At 39.8% G+C, this 24,308-nt stretch overlaps 1 protein-coding gene across 1 annotated transcript in view; it reads right to left on the reverse strand.

Moving 5' to 3' along the window:
* Positions 1 to 22,875, reverse strand: part of GASK1B (golgi associated kinase 1B) — a 58,804-nt gene extending 35,929 nt beyond the window's left edge. The window contains exon 1 of the mRNA XM_077477118.1: positions 21,652 to 22,875. Coding sequence (XP_077333244.1) covers positions 21,652 to 22,513 — 862 coding nt within the window. The 5' untranslated portion in view covers positions 22,514 to 22,875. The remainder of the gene's footprint in view (positions 1 to 21,651) is intronic.
* Positions 22,876 to 24,308: the final 1,433 nt, after the last annotated feature.

Consider the following 24,308-nt stretch of genomic DNA (forward strand, 5'->3'; position numbering starts at 1 on the left):
AGACAGGTCAGGGATAAAGTAGTGGAGAAGTTTAAAGCAAGGTTAGGTTATAAACAATAACCCAAGCTTTGAACATCTCATGGAGCACTGTTCAATCCATCATCCGAAAGTGGAAAAACCTACCAAACCTACCAAAACATGGCCATTCACCTAAACTGACAGGCTGGGTAAGGAGAGCATTAATCAGAGAAGCAGCCAAGAGGCCCATGGTAACTCTGGAGGATCTGCAGAGATCCAAAGCTCAGGCAGGAGAATCTGTCAACAGCACAACTATTAGTTGTTAACTCAACAAATCTGGCCTTTATGTAAGAATGGCAAGTAGAAAGCCATTGTTGAAAGAAAGCCATAAGAAGAAGTTCTGTTTGCAGTTTCTTAGAAGCCATGTGGGGGACACTGCAAACATGGAAGAAGGTGCCCTGGTCAGATCAGACAAACAATTTAACTTTTTGGCCTAAAAGTAAAACCCTATGTGTGGTGAAAAACGAACACAGCACTTCATCCTAAACACACCATCCCCCCTGTGAAACATAGTGGTGGCAGCATCATGTTGTGGGGATGCTTTTCTTCAGCAGGGACAGGGAAGCTGGTCAGAGATTATGGGAAAATAAATAGGGCCAAATATAGGGCAATCGGTCGGACATTCAGACAACAAAATCTGTCGGATTTTGTCTGACGGATTTTGTCCGAAACTTGTGTTGCATACACACGGTCGGACAAAGTTGTCGGAAAATCCGATCGTACGTAACGTGACAACGCTATTTCGTTACAACGGGACTACGTTCAGGCTAGTAGCCAATAGCTTTGGTCTAGGAATTTGATCTGAGCATGCCTGGCACTTTTTCTGAAATCAGAATTCTCTACACACAAGCGGACAATGTCCAATCGGATCACGTTTTCGGAAAGTTTTATAGCCCAGCTCTAAAATTTTGTCCGGCGGATATTCTGACGGAAACAGTCCGATGGAGCCCGCAGACAGTCGGATTATCCGAAAACACGGTCCGATCGGACATTTTGCGTCGGAATGTCCGACCGTGTGTACAAGGGCTTAGAGTCTGCAAAAGACCTGAGACTGGGGCAGAGGTTCACCTTCTAGTAGAACAACGACCTTAAACATACAGCCAGAGCTACAATGGAATGATTTAAATCAAAGCATATTCATGTGTTAGAATGGCCCAGTCAAGGCCTAAATCCAATTGAGAATCTGTGGCAAGACTTGAAAATTCCTGTTCCCAGACGCTCTCCATCCAATCTGACAGAGCTTGAGCTATTTTGAAAGGAAGAATGGGCAAAAATTTCACATTCTGAGATGTGCAAAGCTGGTAGAGACAAGACCAAAAAGACTTGCAGCTATAATTGCAGCAAAAGGTGGTTCTACAAAGTATTGACTTGGGGGGCTGAATATAAATGCACACCACACTTTTCAGATATTTATTTGTAAAAAAAATTGAATCATTTATCACTTACCTTCACAATTACGTGCCACTTTGTGTGGGTCTATCACATAAAATCCCAATAAAATACATTTACTTTTTTGATTGCAACATGACAAAATGTGGAAAATATCATGGGGTATGAATACTTTTTCAAGACACTGTAGAGAACTGGAAGACTAATTGAAAAAAACATCATGGACTTTGTAGGCACCACATTGTTATTAAAATTCAAATATCTTTATAACATATTATAAAAGTTGACAATGCTAAAAAACGTTTTCCATTCACAATATAACAATTGTTGCCTAATTGCCACATAACATCATAACACACCATCTATTGCACCAACATTAGTAAACTGTCTAGTCATCAAAAAAACACTCTTATAGGCATGATTGGTAATGTAACCACAGACTTGGCGTTGAGTGGTTGGAGGTGTGCTGTAGCTCAGCTCTACTTACATGTGGTTACATGTGAGAACACTTCCACAGGAGCTTAGGCAGGTATTCTGCATGCATAAAAAAACAAGACAATAGATCTAGATCTACATGCATGCATAGAAAACAAGAGAATAGAGACAATAAATCTCACAGGCATTTATATCTAAAAACACACGCATATACATATAACATGCTGGTTATCGATCACCTTACATACAAAAGACTAGAGCACACAGCCCAAGTGTAGAAGAAGCACACCATAGCTACGGGGACACATGCAACACTAGTGTACTAGTATGCAAGTAGACAGATAATACATAAGCTAAGCGACTAAAACCGCCCATAGAAAGGGATGCACTCACAGCCAGGTGTATCCACACCTATATATGTGTGGGAGAGCTATTTATTGTAAAAAAAAGGGGGGGGGGAAACTTACATAATTTTAATCATAGTAAGGGTGAAATACAATGATTAATACTATTATTAAAATGATGTAAGTTTTCTCCTCCATTTTTGGGGACCAGTGACACCAATACAGTGATCAATGCTATAAAAATGCATTGATTACTGTATAAATGGCTCTGGTAGGGAAGGAGTTAACACTAGGGGCGATCAAAGGCTCTAATGTTCCCTAGGGAGGTGCTTACCAACTGTGTGGGGCAGTGTCACACTGAAGGAAAAGAGAGATACCTTATTCAGCTTAGCTGAATCACAAGATCTCTCCTTCCCTTCCTGACAGATTCACCGTTTTCCTTATTTACACAGGCTGATCTGTCTCACCTGTGAACAATCAGAAGGTCACGGCTGCTGGACCCGCCGATTGGCTCTCGCTGCGTCCAATCAAAGTGGGAGCCGCATGCTGACATCTAAACCTAAACCTAAACCACCTGTATGAAAGCACGTAAATGTACGTGGGGCGGTCCGGAAGCGGTTAAGCATCAGCATTAGTTACATGTACAAGATGGCTCGCTTCTGGTTCTGCCAGTGTGTGATGACACCATGTGGCTATATCACTGACATGTTTCATCAACTAAACGGGACTTTCGCAAAGGTAGGAGGCCCGTAATATGCTTGCCAGTACTTTGAGGATTTGGGCTTGCACTAATAGCTGGAAAACAAAAATTTGGCAGACCAGAAATGATTGACCGGTAGTTTTGGTGCTGCCTTCTCTTGATTCCCCTTTTTTGATGCAGGGACTAAAGCTGATTCCAGCACAGGTTGACTAAATAGTTTTCGTAATGACAAAGTATGTTTTTGAAGGTGCTGATCTACTGTTAATCAATAAGCTGATAGGGTAAAGCATTAGGATTATGCGCACATGCTGAGGGTTCATTTTAACGGGAAGGAAAAATGAAGTGTTCAGGTTAGGTGTTACAAGTTTTGTTCCAGTATTATTAAGAATGCCTGTCTACTCTACAGCCATCATAGTGTCAAGTTTATATTTTCTAGAGAATGAGAAAGAACTGATTAATACTTACCTTAATCCAAGGTTACTTGGCCTTCCTCCCCACTAGTCCCTATTGTGATGACTAGTCTGCCTAGGCTACTCTTCTTACCAGTGCCCGACAGGTCACCACCTCTCTGACTCATACTGGCTACAGAGATATTGGAAAAGATCCTACAGGATGACCACTATAACTGCTGAAAAGTGTTTTTTCCTCTTTTTAATGTTTTGTTTTTGCCAAAATGCACAACTAACTTTGTTTGCAATTTGTAAAAAGTGATACACCAATAAAACATGGAAATTATTACCTTTCCATATTTAAAAGCAAATGTGTTAACAGCAATAATGTGACAAGGAATTTGCACAATAGTATCAAAAGGGAACAGACAGATTTTAAGCCTGAGTCACTTTCCTGAGGAAACCGATTGGAGATAGCGAAATGCAGACCTGCTAGATACACACACGCAACCTAAACCTAATCACTTCTTGTGCTACCAAAACAAACAAAAAAATCTTTTACATTAAACTATGCTGCTTCCACTGAACAAGCAGGTCCACAAATACATAATGCTATGGAATATTCTCATTTCAGCAGTAGCTTGGTTTGGCCTTCTGTAACTTTGTATTTAGAACAGGTAGTCCATTAAGGTTTTCAGCTATCCAGCCTATGGGATATCAAGGGATAATAAATCAAAGACAACTAGATTCATTCAAATGACTTCTACGGTTCTTCAACTCGATTTCCCTGACATTATTGTCGCCTGTCGATCTGGTCATTTTTGAATTTATTTTAACAGACTAAGCTACTCAGCAAAAGTGGACGTTAGAGTGGTTTTATATTGATTGGTTCTATCCAAAGAGCCTGCCCTTGGTATATATTTTTTTGTTTCTTGTTTATGGCAAGTTTTTACAGTCCCCTTTGTATAGTTTCCATTTCATTTTTAAGCTGGTTAACATTGGTAGGATCCAATGCTATTAGGTTTTCAAAAACTGTTTTGTTTCCCCGATTGTTATTCTTTAACCATGCAGTTTGGGTATTTGGTTGCAGATTATTCTTCAACCATACAGTTTGCGCATGTGCTTGCTTCTAAGCCCCTGTACACGGTCGGAAATTCAGATGGAAAAGGTCTGATCGGACCATGTTGTTGCATAATCCGACCGTGTGTGGGCTACATCGGACTTTTTCAGTCGGAATGTCCGACCAACAAAGTTTGAGAGCTGGATATAAAATTTTCCCACAACATGATCCGATCGGACTTTGTCTGATCGTTTGCAAAGAATTCCAATCGGACAAAGTGCCACGCATGCTCAGATCAAATTACGGGACCAAAGCTATTGGCTACTAGCCGCAACGTAGTCCCGTCGCAATGAACGAATGTCACCACTTTCGGAATGATTGGATTTTCCGACAACTTTGTCCGACTGTGTGTATGCAACACCAGTTTAGGACAAAATCCGTCTGAAAAAATCTGACGGATTTTGTTGACAGGAATGTTCGACCATGTGTACAAGGGCTTAGTCTTAAGCTGGTACATCTGCATTAACAGTTAGGTGTATTTGCACAAGGATTTTTAATCCCGCGGCCATGTGGTATGAGATTCCTCTTTTTGCATCTTGAGAGATAAAAGATGTCGCTGTTCATCTGTGTTTCCTTTGTGATCAGGTTAAAGTGTTACTAAAGCCACAACAGTAAAATCAGTTTGTATATGCAGTAAAGCATGCATGTTATACTCACTATGGAACTGAGGCCGCGTACACACGGGCGGATTGTCTGCCCAACTTAGTCCGCTGAAACGTGTTTCAGCGGACAATCCGCTCGTGTGTGGGCTTCAGCTGACTTTTTCAGCGGACAGTCTGGCGGACTAAGTCTTTCGGAATTTCCGTAATTTTGTCTGTCCAAACTTGGTTTCAGCGGACCGTCCGCTCGTGTGTAGGCAAGTTGGACGGACTAAGTATGGCGCATGCTCAGAAAGGATTTGCAGTGTATTGGACGTCGAATTTCTAGTCCCGTCGTACGTGCCGTACACGTCATCGCGCAAGCTTTCGGCAGACTGTCTGCTCATCATCGTGTGTGGTCAAGTCCGTTCATTCAAAAGTAGGACGGATTGTCTGTCGGATTGTCTGACGAACTTAGTTGGGCAGACAATCCGCCCGTGTGTACGCGGCCTTAAGGGGTTAATCCTCTGCATTGTGTAAAAGGGCTGTTTGATCCTGTCTTCTCTGATCCTCCACTTTTTACACATTCCCCCAATCCATCTCCTGATAATACAGAGCCTAGGGGGCAAGTTGCACATGCTCAGTTTGGTTTGTATTGCTAGAGAGTTTTTTTTTCCTGAGAGAGTGCATGTGATCAGCACTGTCCAGACAGAGGGTCAGGGGTCCTGCATTCTGATAGGACAGGGTAGAATGAAAACTCCTCCTACAAGCTTTAACCAGACGCTGATTGAAGTCATAAGACTGCTATATATTACTGGTGAGAAAAGGTATTTAGCAGTTTATATTTACTAAAATAATTACATTTCTATGTTCTGTGGGAGAGCACATATCGTAAATGCAGGGTCCTGTGTTTAGTAACACTTTAACTGCTTCTTCATGTGACTATAAGCAGTATGTTCCATTATGCTTGAGGCTCCATGCACACTAGCATTTTTCATAAGCTCAAAAAAAAGCTAGAAAAAAAAACGCTAAATGAAAAATACTGATAATAGCATTTTTGTGCCAGTTTCTAGTAAGATTTTAGGCTCCGCGCTTTAGGCTCCATGCTAAATAGTATTATCATATGTGCTCATGCATACTACTTTAAGCTTTTAGCATTTTTTTGAGCTTCAGCATCTAGGAGCATAAAAACAAAAATTTGTAGAATTTTTTGGAGCAATTTTTCAGCAGAAAAAAAATGCTGAATGCTCCTAAACTTTTTTCATGTACTGCAAAAATGCTAATAAAATGCCAATGCTCCTAAAAACTTCTATCACTAAGAGGTGATTATAGCCGTATTAGTGCACTTGTTCCAAAAACAATTGACAGTGACATATTTTTTTTTCTCTTTTTTCATTACCCCATCCCACTGGACATAGGAATTAATGTGGCAGCACAGGGATGGACCTTATTCAGTCCTGCCACATACATGTGTTGCTATTTTCTTGTTAGCAGCATGCTCAGTCAAGCCTAGCACTGTTACTGCACTGTCACCGACAGCTCCCAATCACAGAAGAATGATTGGGAGTTGGTTGGACAGGTTCCTGATGATGTAGTCACTGGTTGCGGTGACAGTCAATCAGGAATGACATGATCAGAAAGTTCATGAAAATCCTTAGGTTTTAAGGTCAAACAATGCCTTTGACATTAAGGTGGGGTGCCCCCTAAAAAAATGTTTTTAAAAGTCAGCAGCTACAAATACTGCAGCTGCTGACTTTTAATAATCTGACACTTACCTGTCCCAGGGTCCATCGATGCGGGGGAACAAAGCCCACCCTCGTTCCCCGCTCTGCTGGTGGTGCCAGCATTCTTACTGTGGCCATCCGGCTGTGACTTCACAGCCGGGCACCCACTGCGCATGCGCGAACGGCACCACGAGCCATGATATGCCGCACAGTCATCTGGGACACAGATGATTGTGCGGTGCCGAGGGGAAGTGATGTCACCAGCCCGGGCAATGAAGGAGGCAAACTACGAGGGACCCCCTAGCAACAGGCATTTAGAGGTGAGTAAAAAAATATTTTTTCAAATTTTTTTTTTTTGTTTAATTTTTTATGAATTTTTAGCAATTTTTTTTTGGTTTCAACACCACTTTAAGAGATCAATAATCACAGGGGTGTTAAACTGTGGCCCTCCAGCTGTTACAGAACCATGCGTCCCATCATGCCTCTGCCTTTGGGACTCATGCTTGTAACTGTCAGCCTTGCAATGCCTCATGGTACTTGCAGTTTGGTAACAGCTGGAGGGCCGCAGTTTAACACCTGTCCCTTAGACCATCAAGTAGATTTGTGCTTATAGTTTCAAATCTCTAGAATACATTAGTGTGCTAAAATCCCAGGACAATCACAGTAAAAACACGCAAACAGAATCACTGGACACCTGTCACCCAAAAGAAGAACATGACGATTCTATTTGCGTGATTTTACCGCAATTTTCACCCCCATACACATAAACATCTATTTTCACCTCCTCAAACACTTGTCTACCTAATAAAAAAAGAAAAGAAAAAAAAACATGCAGAGGTGATCAAATACCACTAAAAGAAAGCTCTATTTGTGGGGAAAAAAGAACATACATTTTGTTTGGGTACAAAGTCACACGACGTGCATTTGTCAGTTAAAGCGGCGCAGTGATGTATTGCAAAAATGGGCCTGGTCAGGAAGGGGGTAAATTCTTCCGGAGCTGAAGTGGTTAAGCCAGCAAATAGATGATCAAGCACAGTGGTGTAGTGGTTAGCACTTTCACCCTAGCAGCAAAAAGGGTTGCTGGTTTGAATCCCGACCACAGACACCATCTGCCTAGAGTTTGCTCCCTGTGCCTGTGTGGGTTTCCTTCCACACTCTAAAGCGGTGTTTCTCAACTCCAGTCCTCAAGGCGCCCCAACAGGTCATGTTTTCAGGATTTTCCTCAGATGAAGCGGCTGTGGTAATTACTAAGGCAGCGAAACTGATCAAATCACCTGTGCAAAATAACGGGAAGCCTGAAAACATGACCTGTTGGGGCGCCTTGAGGACTGGAGTTGAGAAACACTGCTCTAAAGACATGATGGTAGGTTAATCAGATCCTGTCTAAAAAAATTGGCCCTAGTATATGTATGAATGTGTGCTAGGGACCTTAGGTTGTAAGCTCCTTGAGGCTAGGGACTAATGTGAATGTAAAATGTATATGTAAAGCACTGCGTAAATTGACAGTGCTATATAAGTACCTGAAATAATAATACTTCTCTACCCATGAGGTAGCAATTTATTCTCAGACATGGTCTATATGGCCATTCAGCTAAACGTGGGGATGGAAAGATTTAGTAAGAGCTGGGTTGGGCAGTAAACTTTGTGTATACTGCATGTCCATTTTTACATTATTATCCCTATTTGCACTTGTACTTTAACTTTCTGGGAACAGAATGTGTATTGTGTGTGCTGGTCAACGCAACAACCTGAACAAATAAGAGTACATTCCAGAACAAACAGCCAGATGGCTAGCATTTCTCTGACCACAGACAAATTTACATTTACACATCTACGTAAATGACCCAGAGGACAAAAACTTCAGGAAAAAGGAGTTACAAATTAGCAGTTGCAATCCTGAAAAACTCAATCAGAGCATGTTATTAGAACTAAAGCTGGCCATACAAGGATAGAAAATCGAATGAAAAATTGAGTAGCTGGACACTTTTTTGTATTGTTAGTGTGCTTATTGCAACAGAATATTTTTGTTTTCAAGATCAAAAATAAATGAACAAACATGTTAGATTTTTTTTTTTTTTTTGAACAAACAATTTTCTAACTATGTATAGGTAAATCTTTAAGAAAAAAAAATTTTAATTGAAATGTGCATAGGCAGTAGGGGTAGTAGTAGTAAATGATCAGAAAAATACAATCTTTAATGTTAAAAATGACTGGAAAAATGTTGAAATTACCCAAAAATAATAAAAGGGAAACACAAACAGTTTAAACATGTATACAGATATCAAAAAAAAATAATTGCAGAGATTCCCTGTGTGATTTTGTGCATTTTAAACAGATGCTAAAACTTATAGTAATAATGTCAGCATTTCTATCTCCATTATTGTGGTTATTGTTCTATCAACCTGATGTTAAAGAATATGTTACCCCAACATTTCATATCCCTGATATGTGTCTCTCGTACCATATACCTGTATTAAAAAGTATCCCGTTCTCTTTGCATTGCTTCTTTTGTGTGACACGCCTGGTGATCCGGCTGGTTCCCCTGCTTTTCCTATTTCAAACTGACCATGCTAGGCATGACAGTACATCCATCCCAATTTGGCCAGTTTTCTGGCTGTGCTTGGAGAACAGCCTGCCTGTTCTCCAATGATCAGACTCGTGCTGACACAGTATTTACACACACACATATATTTTGCCATTCATCTCCATTTTAAACTGAATGGGTTGGCTTACAAGAGAAGGGTTCACATATACTTAAATTACAGTGGAGTTATAAGCCAGTGTTGTTTTTTTAGGGATTAGGTTAAAGGTTAGGTTTATGCGTTAAGCTATGGTTAATGTTTATAGGTTACGTTCAAGTGAAGGGTGATTGATTAATTTTTGTGGGTGATAAATTACTTTTTTGAGTGTATACACACAATTTAATTTCTGTTTTAGTTCTAGATGGGTCAGGGTATCATATGAGCCCCTGTTGCATTTTATTTCTATCTGGGGCTCTCTTTAGATTAAAATTTTGTTCCTCTTATTTTTGAATAATTCCCAGTTCCAGTCCTTCTGACCTCAGTTTTGGAAAACTGGAACTAAGGGTAAATCTCCACCACCAATACAAATGTAAATGCATTTTTTGAGTACAGCAGGGGTAAGCAAAAACGCAAACCAGCTTTATATTGCTGTTTATGTCCCTGTAAGCCCACGTACACACGGTCGGAGATTTTGCCAACCAAATCCATCGGATTTTGCCCGTCGGATTTAGTCCGACGGATTGTGTCCAAAACTGTTGCATACACACGGTCGGGCCAAGTTGGCGAAAAATCAGATCTTTCAGAACGTGATGACGTAATTTCGTTACGATGGGACTACATTCCGGCTAGTAGCCAATAGCTTTGATGTAGGAATTTGATCTGAGCATGCGTGGCACTTGGTCCGATGAAAATGCTCTACACATGATCGGATTAGGTCCGTCCGGCCCAGTTGGTCGGGAAATATTTCCAACATGTTGGAAAATTGGGTCGGACAGAGATTCGGACAGAATCAGTCCGATGCATACCACACACAGTCTGATTATCTGACGACACGGTCCGATACGACTCATTCCGACAGATTCTCCGACCGTGTGTACAAGGGCTTACATTTTTCCCTCACTTGATGTCTGGTTAAACTGTTGTCACCAAGAGAGACATGGATAGAAAATCTCTCAAGCTGAGCCCTGAATGGCATTCAAAACACATTGGTACTAATAATTATCCCACTTTATAAAACGTTTTTGCTCACTTATTTCCACTTTAATGCGCAATAGTGGAATAGTAGATTAAACAATCTAATGTCAAAACCCCCTTGTCAAAAACAACTAAGCCAATTTTGAAAAGCCAAACAAAACATGTAGGTATGAAAGACCAACCATCTTTGATGACATAATTCTGGCTATTTGCCGTAATTGTGTACAATCATCACAATGAATCCAAGGAGATAATTTTTTTAATGCCACAGCAGGGCAGTCATATATATTATGAATAAACAGACAATAAGTATTTTTTTCATTTTGGACCATACATATACAATAACTGAAATGTGGCTTTTTCAAGATTTTGTCCAAAACTACAGCTGCAACTCAGACACTTGATGACGTAAAACATAGTTTCCATAGATATTGTAGGTAATACAACAGCTCAGCAAGAGAAACATTGAATTACGTGTGCATCCCTTTTTCTAGCTATGATACTCTGGGAAACAAGAGGCCAACGGAAATAAAAACACTAGACTATCACCATGGAGAAAAATCCTGCATACAATGGTACAGAATCAACGTATGGTACAATGCCATTGTTAACTCTGTGCTGTAACAGCATTAAGGACACAAGGGTCTGTAATATACCAGGAAAGATCCATTCAACTGAAACAACTCTTGATGCTTTTGGAGGATAACACTTTGGGGTCCACAATGTCATTTATATTCATTAATAGATACAGGATTTATTTATATGAGCACTATGCAGTGGCCATAGATGAGTTCATTACCAAAGACCGTATTTATATTTTAAATGGAAAAATTACCTTAATAAAAAATGACCCTAATAAAATACTGTTCCTTCCTGTTTCCACTGATATGTAGATTTTGCAGTTAAGTTCTGCAAAATTATTTTTACCACTCTTATAAGAGGGGCAAAGCCCCTATCCAAATGGTTGAAGAAAATTAGGAAATGAACACCAGTCTTCGCATTGCCCAGATACTAACTGATAAAGTGGAACTGAAGTAGAAAAATATGCATTCTTTTAATAGTAGACTGGCTGTGGTATACCATGAAGATGCCAAATGCCAAGATAATGCAACTCCAGCACATATAAATGGAAGTTATCTTAATGGCCGCCCAATGGCCAAAGAACAAAGATGTCCATTCAGGGGAAGAATCCAAGAGCGGGAGTGAGTAGTCAACACTGTTGGGGACAAGGGGGGAGACTGCCACACATAGCCAGTCTCCCTGAAGAAAGCAGTGTTCTTAAGTCTTAATCCTTACCTGAGAGATCTCCTGAGAGTCAGCCAGGTGGGCTGGGGAAAGTCATACAGCTGGACTGGTGAGGAAAGTTAACCTGGAGGGCTAGTGAAAAGGGCAGCTGCAGTCACGTGAGTTGGAAGTGCCTGAAGAGGTGGTGCTGGGATCAGTGGCCACAGAGGAAGATTTACAAGTTGTTTCACTACACTGTGCTACACAAAAAAGGGGCTACGAGTTCCTGCCTGTAAAGGGCCATTGCTACTCTGACTGGGAGCCTGTCAGATAAACCAAAGTGATTCAGCTGGAGCAAGCAAGTGCTGTGCAGGAGGAAAGTGAAGGAGACTGTATATAGACTGTATATAAGAAGATGTCCCTGAAGTTAAACTGAAAGTTTTGCTGAAGTCAAGTGGGCATACTATAACCTCTCATCCCATTCAAGTTATTAACCCTCAGTAAATAAGAAAAACAATGTCTCTGACTCTGAGTGCTTGTGAAAATGTGGTGTGCCTGGCTGTTGAGGAGTGGGGGATCCAAGTTCATCAACAGTCCCTAAAGAGGTGTGCTACACATTTTAAAGTATATGATGGGTGTGTGAGCCCCGCTCAATGTGTTCACAAGACACATAGACCAGTGGCTCTGCCCCACCTCCCACTCTCTCCTCATTGGCTCACCGGCTGTGATTGACTCAAAAAAAGTAATCAATGCAATGGGTCATTTAAGACACATCGGCAGCATTGCCTTAACATCGCAAACCAGTGGCTGCAATATAACGCAGATGCTGGTGTGAACAAGTCTTTAATCATATCAGAAATTCAGAGCTGTTGTTTGTCCTGTGCAGGTATCATGTGGTATATTGAGCAGTCTAATTAGCCCTCGTATTTCTTAGGTATATTCTTCTACAAAATAATCAGTGTATGTTGTCTGAAAGATGAGCAGATTGGGTGGAGGGGAGGGGGTTAAGTAGTTTAGCAAAAGACAGCTGGGCAGGACTGATACCACTCAGTTCACCAAAATTCTGTGTGTCAGTTCACAACAAGATGTTGGAGCTGAGTGCATTTCTGGCAGATTACCAGGTATTTGTATTCTTTAAAAGGATTAAGCACATGGAGATGTTCATGCATTGCAGAGATGGGCCGCATATGTTTTATTTTTCTCTGGCATGTATTAAAAAGTCACCCAACAAAGCCCCCAGGTAAGCTCAAGAAGATGCCTTCTTTAACAGGACCCAAGGTGCCAAATCTTGCATATTGACGTTACGTAGGACAATACAAAGATGATCATCCCATCATCCCCCAAATCCAAGCAATAGTAAAGTGCCCAAAGGCCAGGTGAACAATTGGCACAACAACCATGGAGGGGATAACTCAAAAACACCTACCAGCTAAGCATCCAAGGTAAAGAGGATTCAGAACATCGGAGTACGGGGGCGGCAGTAAACATATTTACAAACAGTGATAACTTTTTTCTAAATACATCCCAACATTATGTATAGTATGTGTGAACATAGAGCAGGGCCCTCTGATCCCTCCTGTATTGATTTGTATTGTAAGTGTACTGTCTGCGCTCATGTTGTAAAGCGCTGCACAGACTGTTGGCGCTATATAAATTCTGTATAATAATAATACTAATTAAAAAAATATATAAATGCTAGTACTACTAACAATAAAAATATAAAAAAAAGTGACATAGTAAGTGAGTGAGTGACTTGTACCTAAAATATTCAATTGTAATGTTCAGTCATACACATCAGAGACTATGGATGTTTGTTTTGTAAGAAAATACACTTCTAGAAAAAAAGAATGTTCATGTATATTTGGCTTCATCTTATGGTCACTCTAACCCATTCAATAGGAAAAGGGAGGAAGATAGGATTACACTTATCAGTCTTATACATTCCTCTTCCTTGATATAACCAATACATGAGCTTAGGAGAAGGCATCAATATCGTAACATGCATGCTCGAAATTCCTTTAAAACAGAAGTGATTTATATAATTCAAAAGCTATGAAAACCCCTCTGTGTATAAAGTAATTATATGAATGTTTTTTCATGATAAAACGTAAAGAATTTGTTTTAACATGTTAAGGCATCACATTCTCAAAGTGATTATTTTCTTATATAATGTATGTATTGAAATGAGTGGTTTGAAGTAGCAGTTCCTATGGCCCTCAGTCTCACATAAGTTGGCCATACACCTGGAGAATTTAGTTTGAACATTTGCGTGCAAATTTTGAAAAATCGTTCATCAGACCAATGGATCTTCCCATCATTGAGTCAACTCATTTCATTCGGAAGCCCCTAAAATGTTGTCCAAACCTGCTTTTTAATGGATCCCAGACATATTAAATAGGTTTCTTTTGTGCCTAGATTATGTGTATTATAATATATCATATTCACAGTTAGATTTTTGTTCCTTCGAGAAAAAAAATACCATCTTGCTCCTTCAAATTTCCTCATCACTAATATCGAAATCCATCACCACCAATCATACTTAAAAAATCAAGCAAACATTCAAAAAACAATTATTTTCAAATGAAATTCTAGTAGTGTATGACCAGCTTTAGTCTAAGCATAATCTGCTCCTCTCCTATTATGTGTGTCTCAATGGGAGGTCTCAGCAACATCAATTGGAAATTTTTTGTTTTACTCCCACCTTCTTCACTGTTTCTATGGGGTCTCCTGTATTCTGCCACTTCAGCTCCGCAGGTATTTACGTAATTTGCCTTGGCGCCTGTGCTCGCTAGGGCTCCTGGAAGATGTGTGTCATTCTTTCCCTTGAGTCAGTGGGCAGCGCCAAGGGCTCTCATTGATGCAATGTGTGCTTACTGCACATGCGAGAGAATCAGCAGTGCTGGTTATTCAGCAGCAATGTAAACCCGGAAGTTTATGCTTGTGGGAATGCCCGGGCATATAAAGTAAGTTTTTAATAAAATACTAACAAAAGCAGTGCTAGTTACCAGCCTAACGAATGCAATATTAGCATAATATTATAGTAACAGATGGATTAAAAAAAATAAAAAATCATATATGTGGTTGGAACACTTTAATGCCATCAATATATTCCTAGAAAGATTTAGGTATGAGAAGATTCAATGTTTTGTTCTGTCTTTAGCCAAGCAAGGTAATAATGGCAGATAGCAACAGTAGTGCTGTTACCATTAACTCTCGATTACATTTTTAGACTTTTTTTTTATGTATGGAACTGGCATATCTAATGTATTATGGGGCATTTGTACCATACATCTTGTCACTGGTTATTTTATGAACCAAAATGTTACTGTATATTGTTTATTAATAATATGTTGCAGCATTCAATTTATGCTAGAATGGTGGTCAATTCCCTTGAAAATATATCCTTGGGAAAGGAGCAGCTTACATCAGGATGTATCCTATAAGGATATAAGGTAATGCTGATCCTTTTTTATCCTATTGTTCTCTCCAGATTGAATAGAAAAAAGCTAGCCCTGCACGCACAGCTCTATAGAGGACTTCCTCAACATCCATCATCCTGTAGATCTAAATGCCACTTGGAAAAACAACCATTCAGGGCTAACATAACAGAACAGCAGGAGATAAATATTGATAGTAAAACTGTGCTCTAAATTTACACCAGGTTGTTATTCATATAAAAGAACTTTGGTCCTTCAAACCCTGTGAAAAACCTGTAATGTTTGAAAGGTTTCTTTTTATCCTGTGTGTTATCTGCCAATATCAAATATTTATGACCAGTGGTGGCCCGTCCATATGGGGCACAGGGGCATCGTCCCCTAATCCATGTGCCCAGCCCCTAATCTACATGCAGGGTGCCGGACACATGGATTTCAATGGGGGTTTCTTTTATTTTTCTTATTTTTGGAAGCACAGGATTAGAGCCTGAAGCTCCAATTGGCTTTTAAAAAAGGGAGGGCTCAGGGAGCAGAGCCTTGATCCTACCCAGTTGTGTGACAATAGCAAATTGGCTATTGTCTTCCTGATTTTCCTCCCAGCCAGAGGAGGAGCGACCGTATTGGCCTCCGAGGAGGAAACAGCCGAGGGGGAGGAGACACAGAGGAAGCCGCCGTAAAGCCGCTGAGGAGGAAGGAGCCAAAGATGCCCACGACCTAGATGGGGGTAAGTGAAGTGCAGGGCTGGTGGGCAGACGACCAAGTGATGGGGAGGGGGGTGAAGGTTTCGACCGACTGACCGAACGGCGGGGGGATCGACCGACCAAACAGTGTGTTTGTGTGTGTGGGGGGGGAGGGCAGGGGGGGTTGGTTGGGGGTGGCACCAGCCTCCACTGTTTATGACTTTGATTATAAAATATTTGAAATTCATGCAAATCAGGATTCACTGATAAGGTTATCATGAATCAATAATTATGCAAAATTGTTCATTTTATTACTATATACAAAATAATGTATCTGCAGCGTTAGTAAATAGGGGTGTTTTTCTTACAGTATAACTAAAGGCAAAGGCTTTTTTTGTAGTTTTGGATAAAGTGAAGTGGCATTAGAACCCCTGTCAGGTTTGTATTGTTGTCTGTGCTCCTGTTGGGAAGATTCACCCTCTCTATTTGTTCTATTTACTGTTATAATCAAAAGTGAAAGAAAATCCAAAATGTTGTGTTGTCACCAGAATATCTTCCAATGGGGACAATAGTTCTGGTGACCTATTTTTTGGCATTGGGACAGGGAGTGAAGGGGAAATCCCCCTTTGCTAAGGGTTATAACCCTCCCTTATACTATCCAAAATGAAGAAAAAAAAAGGTTTTGCTTTTTTACTTGAACTTGAAGTGCAATAGCCCATAGGCTGCATTCCAAATTTATTATCCTTAAACCACTCTATAGTCTAGTACAATATGGATTCTGATTGGCTGCTGTGAGTTACTCCACTTACAAATAAGAATAGTCTACTGAATAAAACCATTTTAGCAGATCTCATGATGCATTTAAATATTCTTTGACAATTGCTCCTTCTACTTACGGTATTGTAATTCCAGATTTTTGCTCCTTGTGTAGACAAAACATGTTAAATGCACTGCATAAACCTTAAAGTGTTACTAAACCCACAACAGTAAAATCAGTCTGTATACGCTTTAAAGCATGCTTGTTATACTCACTGTTGAACATAAGGGGATAGCCTCTGCATTGTTTGAAACGGCTGTTGGATTCTGTCTTCTCTGATTCTCCCCTTATTCCACTGTCCCCAAACTATCTCCTGATAGTACAGAACCCTTGGATCACTCTGGTGTGTATTGCTAGGGAGTTTTTTTTTTTTTGGGAGGGTGCATGTGATCGGCACAGGGCCAACCAGCACTTTCCAGAGGGTCATGGGTCATGCAGCCTAATGGACAGTCAGAAGAGAACAAAAAAAACGCATCCTACAAGTTTTAACTAGACACTGATAGAAGTCACAAGACTGCTATATACTGCTGATGGGAAATGTTTTTTAGCAGATTACATTTACTAAAATAATTGCATTTCCATGTTCTGTGTACTGTAAGAGAACAGATATAGTGAATGCAGGGTTCTGGGTTTAGTAACACTTTAAATAGGAACTTTGTCTATAGACATAGGTTAAGCAAACAATTAGGATTATTTGGGGAAATTTGTCAACAGGTCATTCTCATATGCCATAGAACACAAATGATTTTTCTTTCAAGTGGTTGTAAACCTCCGACATGAAATATAAACAAAGCATATCCCTCTATAGTACAAGTATATGTACTTTTTTCAATTAAGAGCACTAAGTGTAATTTCTGTCTGCTGCTTCACTCCTTTGCTATCAGCATAAATTACTTTCCTGGTGCCAAGATAGAGCTGCACGAATATGGGAAAAATGAGAATCACAATTTTTTTGCTTAGAATAAAGATCACGATTCTAATGGTGTAATATAGTTTTTCATATTATACAACAAAATTGCGCTAACTTTACAGGTTTTTTTTTTTATTCATTAAAGTATATTTTTTTCCCAAAAAATTGCATTTGAAAGACAGCTGCACAAATACAGTGTGACGTAAAATATTGCAACAACCACCATTTTATTCTCTAGGGTCTCTGCTAAATATAGATATAGATATCTATCTCTCTCTATCTGTAGATATCTATATCTATCTATCTCTCTCTATCTGTAGATATCTATCTATCTCTCTCTATCTGTAGATATCTATCTATCTCTCTCTATCTGTAGATATCTATCAATCTGTAGATATCTATCTCTCTCTATCTGTAGTATCTATCTATCTATCTATCTATCTATCTATCTATCTATCTATCTATCTATCTATCTATCTCTCTCTCTCTATCTGTAGATATCTATCTCTCTCTCTCTCTCTCTCTCTCTCTATCTTTAGATATCTATCTATCTCTCTCTCTCTCTATCTGTAGATATCTATCTATCTATCTATCTATCTATCTATCTATCTATCTATCTATCTATCTATCTATCTGTAGATATCTATCTCTCTCTCTCTATCTGTAGATATCTATCTATCTATCTATCTATCTATCTATCTGTAGATATCTATCTCTCTCTCTCTCTATCTATCTGTAGATATCTATCTCTCTCTCTCTCTCTATCTATCTGTAGATATCTATCTATCTATCTCTCTCTCTCTCTCTATCTGTAGATATCTATCTATCTATCTCTCTCTCTATCTGTAGATATCTATCTATCTATCTATCTGTAGATATCTATCTATCTATCTGTAGATATCTATCTATCTATCTGTAGATATCTATATCTATATATCTATATCTATATCTCTATATCTATATCTCTATATCTATATCTATATCTATATGTTTGGGGGTTCGAAGTAATTTTCTAGTAAAATATAATGATTTTAACTTGAAACCAACAAGTGTCAGAAAAAAGTTTAGTCTTTAAGTGGTTATTCTTCCCTCATTTACAGACTGAAGTTCATTCATTTGATCTAAAGAACAAAACGTTACAAAGTTTATAGTTAGCTCAGCAGCAGGAATGTTGTGAAACTTGGCAGACTGCCTGTTTACAGCTGTCGGCTTGAGCAGAGAATTCTGCATAGAATCTGGAAAATGCTTTGTTAAGATCACGAGGGGGAAAGAATCACATTCTCTTAATGATTAATCGTGAAGAAAAAGTTGACCGGGAGGGAGCTCCAGCTGATTGACAGCTTCAGCTCTGTTCCTGTATGCTGCATGAGGAGGGGGGGGGGGGGGGTGTCCTTATCTTACAATCAGCTCTCAGAGCTCTCCTCACTGAGCTCTGCACAGTATAAGTTCAGCTCTTCATCCCCTGTTTTCTGACATCTCAGACAAGCTTTATACATTTTGGACAGATGTAAAGAAGAGAAGACTGCAGATAAACATGTACAATTTATGCAATGGTATCTGTTTCATCTCTGTGTATCACCTGAGGCCAGTCACTTCACTGGGTAGAAGTAATGGTTTACAACCACTTTAATATGTAACTGGAGTAAAAAAAAATGCACAGTCACATACCCATATTATGGTCGCTAATGCTGACCACAAACTAAGATTTGTTAAATCTGCAAAATTTACCAATAATGATGAAGTGTTAGGTCCTATCCTAATCCATTCACTATCCAAATAGAAGCACTGTCACAATAAATAGTCATTGGTAAATTCTACTGGAAAAGCAGATCATATGTGGCAGGTGACCATGTTAAGGGTCATATATCACAGTTCAAAAATGTAGAAAAGTATACTTTGTGTACAAAATATTTCCATTGTTCATGTCTCTAAGCAATAAAAAAACAAAACATGTCATACTTGCCTGCTCTGTGTAGTGGTTTTGCAAAAAGCAGTCCTGATCCTCCTCTTATTGGGTCCCTCACCAATGCTGCTGGCCCCTCCCTCTTACCTAGTGCCCCCGGATAAAGCAGCTTGCTCCCGAGCTGCGGCTCTGCGTGCCCATTCACACACAGAGCTGCAGTTCAGCCCGCCCCCTCTCTCTCCTGATTGGCTTAGTGACTGTGATTGACAGCAGCGGGAGTCAGTGGGAGACAATAAGGAGGCAGAGTCACCGGAGAGCCAAGGCACTTTTGCACATCCCTGGATCTAGATGGGCTAATGTAAGTATTAGGGGGGCGCTAAACAGAGAAGTTTTTTTTACCTTCATGCATAGAATGCATGAAGGTTTAAAGAATTGAGCCTTTAGAACCACTTTCAGATTCATTAATTGCTTTTATAACTACAGAAAATTGATAAAAAATCTGTTCACAAAGGGTAGATTCCTCTGGAAATTTGCTCAGTGTGGAATCTATCTGCTGATCCCCACTGAGCAGGTGAATGGCTGGTCTGTGTCCCCTCTGCTTATGCAAAGCGGACACATACACAGCCGGCTCTCCTCTATGGGTGGCGGGATGTAAAAGGACCACCTGTTCCTTTACACCCGACTGCCATACAATCCAATTCCCTAGACGGATGGGGAACAGATCCTCATCCGTCTGTTTTTAGCAGATTGGATTGGATGTCAGCAGGTGTAAACGGATGCATGTCTGTTTACATCCACCGCTCCATAGAGGACAATGGAGGGTTCGATTGGGTCTCATATTGACAGCCAAGTCCCATAATTGCCCAGGACGCAGGGGGTACAGGGCTGCAGAGGTGATGCACAGGTCTTGAACAAGCAAGTTCAAAGCTTTTTGGCTCCCAAGCTAAACAATAATGTATTCAATTATCCAGTTTTGTAAATGGAAAATGACAGCGTTACTCTTTTAAATACAACTCTAAATTTTTAATCTAAAATCAGGCATTCATGTATACAGGAGCTTTAGAGCAGAGGAAGGTAGGAAGATTAGTAGGGAAATGTTTAGGAGGGCCCATGCCATATCAGTTTTAGTAAATGTTGCTGATCTAACAAATCAAATCTAAGACTAGCCATACATGAGTCTTCTTTTTTTTTCGTTCAACCAACACGATGTAGATGGGGGAATAGATAAAAGAGGGGAAAGGGGAATAGTGGGACTTTATATGAAGCACAACACCAAAACCAGATGAATCAGTTGGTAGATACTATTTAATATTTAGTGGTACACATGGATGCATGTGGGACAGTAAATAGCATGTAGCAAATACCATAATTATATAGTAATATAATAAATACATAGAAATGTACACACACATATAAGTGTTGGAAATTTATACATATACATAAATGTTCCTATATAGTAAATAGTAAATATGTTTAAATGTAGCCCAAACTTGCATATAAACATAATTGATTGCACACATGATAATATAAAATTGATTGAATGTTCTTCAAGGTTGTGGCATAGTAAACGACACATCCTATAACTTACACAGCAGGCTTAGGAAAAAACTCTGAGGAATTACAGTTGCCAAAATGCATAGTCAAACTTTGATTAGAAGAGCCTGCTGGGCTTTGTGGTACCAACATAGCCAGTCTTACCTTGTGCAGGCCACATATTACACGAGAAATAATAATAAAGTCCCAATTAAGAACTAATTACCGCTGATATTCATTCAGGAAAGAAATTAAAGCAAATTAGCAGCATCGTGAAGGTTTGAGAAATAAAATTATATAGTTACTCTGGACATTTTTATACTAATACAAGTATTTTGAAAAACTTTGAAAATACTATACAGTTTAACCAATTCTTAACCCCCCCCCCCCCCCCAAAAAAAAACCCTACCAAAGTATATCTAACTGTAATATTCCAGTAAGATACCTTTCTTTTAGTGTTTATACGCTCATTTGCTTGCAAATAATAAAACTATCTGAAAGGCGAGACACTTGTTGTCCTTAGAAACTATTTTCCAACTGCTATTTTCCTAATGGCAGTTAGAAAGTTAAAGCAAGAATTGTATTGGCTATTGTGGGTGACACATTTTTTGGTATAGGATTGCCATAGGGTGAAATGATAAAGAGTAGAGGACAGCAAGAAGACAAGACAGGTGGCCATTGTACATGTATTTCAGGAAACCAAATCTATCCCACAATAGAACAATAGATCCTCTCACCTTGCACAAACTCAAAATTTCGGCTTACAGCTGGCAATGAACGGTTAAGCCTCAGTATCCGATCCAAGTGGAAAGCAAACACTTCACTCATGTCCAGGGGTCGTTTAACAAGACCACACTCTCCCTGGCAGGCTGATGAAACAGGCTTTTTCTTGGACGGCATTTCAAACAGGATGAGATGTGCATGGCTTGAAGGCACCTGTGTAATCTTTTGTATCCTGGAATCTGCTAGGAACCGCATTGCCCTTATGTCAGCTGGACTAAACCAAGGTGGTGCTCTGTCACTGTATATTCTAATGTTACTCTGATGCTTGTTAGTCTCCCCCTTAGCGTCACCTACAAGAGTTAACCCCAGGTCCCTGGATTTGTGGGTGGGGGTTCCCCTTTTTTGATTCCCTTCCCCAAGTTTGTCCTCCATTTTGTGAATATCATGAAAGACACTGTGCCCCAGTTCATTCTTTCCCAATGATGGCGATTTCCTCCTCTTCTTTGGTTTCACAGTCCCCCTGATATTGGCCGGTTTGCTTCTCTTGGACCTCAAAGTGATGTAGACAACATTAGGCTGCAGTGTTGGAGAGCTGTTTACAGCGCCCCCATCTGGCTGTGAATTTTCCACATAAAAAGTATTCTGTTCCAAAAAGTTCCTTGGTTGCTCAGTGGTAGACACTTTCTGAGTAGGCTTCTGTGGTAGAACACTTACCATCTGACTTACTATAAAAATCCCATACAGAATACATACAGTGCAGAGCAGTAGTAGACTCCTCTTGCTCTTGGGACGTCTCCCACCACACGTTCGACAGATCCAGGCACAAAGTAACCGAATCAATGAGCTCCTGAGGGTTCCTGTCCGAGCTGAGGTCATCTCTCCAGGCAATCTACATAGTGACAGCTGCTAGGAAGCTGTGATCTCCTGTTGGGATCTTGCATGCTTCTTAGGAAGAAAATAAATAGTTTGTTTAAGAAATGGAAGGAGCTTGTTCGCAGCCTGAGAATGGGAATGTGCTGCTGGATCTCACAGAGACTCTGACACTCCACTGCAGAGAGCCTTTTATCAGCTACCACTAGGGAAGTGATTTCTTTCACTGAATGAATGGAGACAACTGTGTAAACAAAGCGAGGCGGAGATCTCCAGTCCAAATGTCAGGGGCTGCCTTCCTAAGAATTGTTCATGTGAGAAAGAGAAGAGAAAAAAAAATGCAGCATATTTTTGTCATACCAGGAAACGTCTGTTTGCCCGGACAGAGAACTCTTTAGTACGGCTTCATTCTCTCATATTAGAAACATTTTAATATAAAACTGCTAGGCGAACTCTGCCCTGAGCAATGACAGCTTAATTTGTGTGAGTGGCTATTATATAATACCTCAGGAATTCCAGGGAGAATTAGAAACAGTCTCTCTATAAAACCTAAATGGAAATAACGTTTAAGAGCACCACACCCTATTTCCTAAGCACACATTTAGCAAACTCTTTCAGTTACCTTAATACTTAAAATGCATTGTAGCAGTCAGTATATAAAACGTTTGCATCATTTCTGTGCCTCATTTGACAACGTGTCATTGTATTTTCCCCAGTACGTGTGGAAAACGCCTTCCAGATATTACAGATTTTATATATATATATATATATATATATATATATATATATATATATATATATATATATATATATATATACACACATACATACACACATATATATATATATATATATATATATATATATATATATATATATATATATATATATATACATACATACATACATACATACATACATACACACATACATTATATATATATATATATATATATATATATATATATATATATATATATATATATATATATATATATATATATTAATTAGATATAGCATTCCAGATATTCTGCTGGACAAACACCATTCGATTTTCATTTGAACATTTGTTCTAAATTTCTTGCGCTCTCTGGGTGAAATTTTGTTTGATAGTCCTTGAAATTTCATCCAGACCTGCTATTTGAGTGTAAGCCTAGACATATTAACCTCTTCAGCTCTGGAAGGTTTACCCCCCCACACCTTCATGACCAGGCTATTTTTTTTATGATATGAAAAGCGTTACGTTAACTGACAATTGCGCGGTCGAGCGATGCTGTACCTAAACAAAATTGATGTCCTTTTTCCCCACAAATAGAACTTTCTTTTGGTGGTATTTCATCAGCTCTGCAGTTTTTTGTTTTTGAGCTTTAACCAGTTCCCGATCGACGCACGCCGTTGTACGTCGGGATAATGGCATGGGCAGGCATATTGGCGTACAGGTACGTCCTTATTTATATTCCGCCCTGCCATCGCATGCGCGCCGCTGGCGGCATGCTCGTGTGCCGGTCAGGACCCCCGTGAGTCCACGGATTCGATCGCCGCAGGGATGCCCGTGATCGTCTCACGGGGGGATGTGCCGTTGTAAACAGCATCTCCCCGTTCTGCCTAGCAACAAGTGACACTGATCTCTGCTCCATGTGATTGGAGCAGAGATCAGTGTTCACTAACACAAAGCCCAGCCCCCCACAGTTAGTAACACGCCCCTAGGAACACTTAACCCCTACACTGCCACCCCCTGGTTAACCCCTTCACTGCCAGTGTCATTTACACAGGAATCAATGCATTTGTATAGCATTGATTG

Source organism: Lithobates pipiens, unplaced genomic scaffold (genome assembly GCF_037356315.1).
Source record: "Lithobates pipiens isolate NorthernLeopardFrog02 unplaced genomic scaffold, aLitPip1_a1.2 Scaffold_13, whole genome shotgun sequence".
Taxonomy (NCBI): Eukaryota; Metazoa; Chordata; class Amphibia; order Anura; family Ranidae; genus Lithobates; species Lithobates pipiens.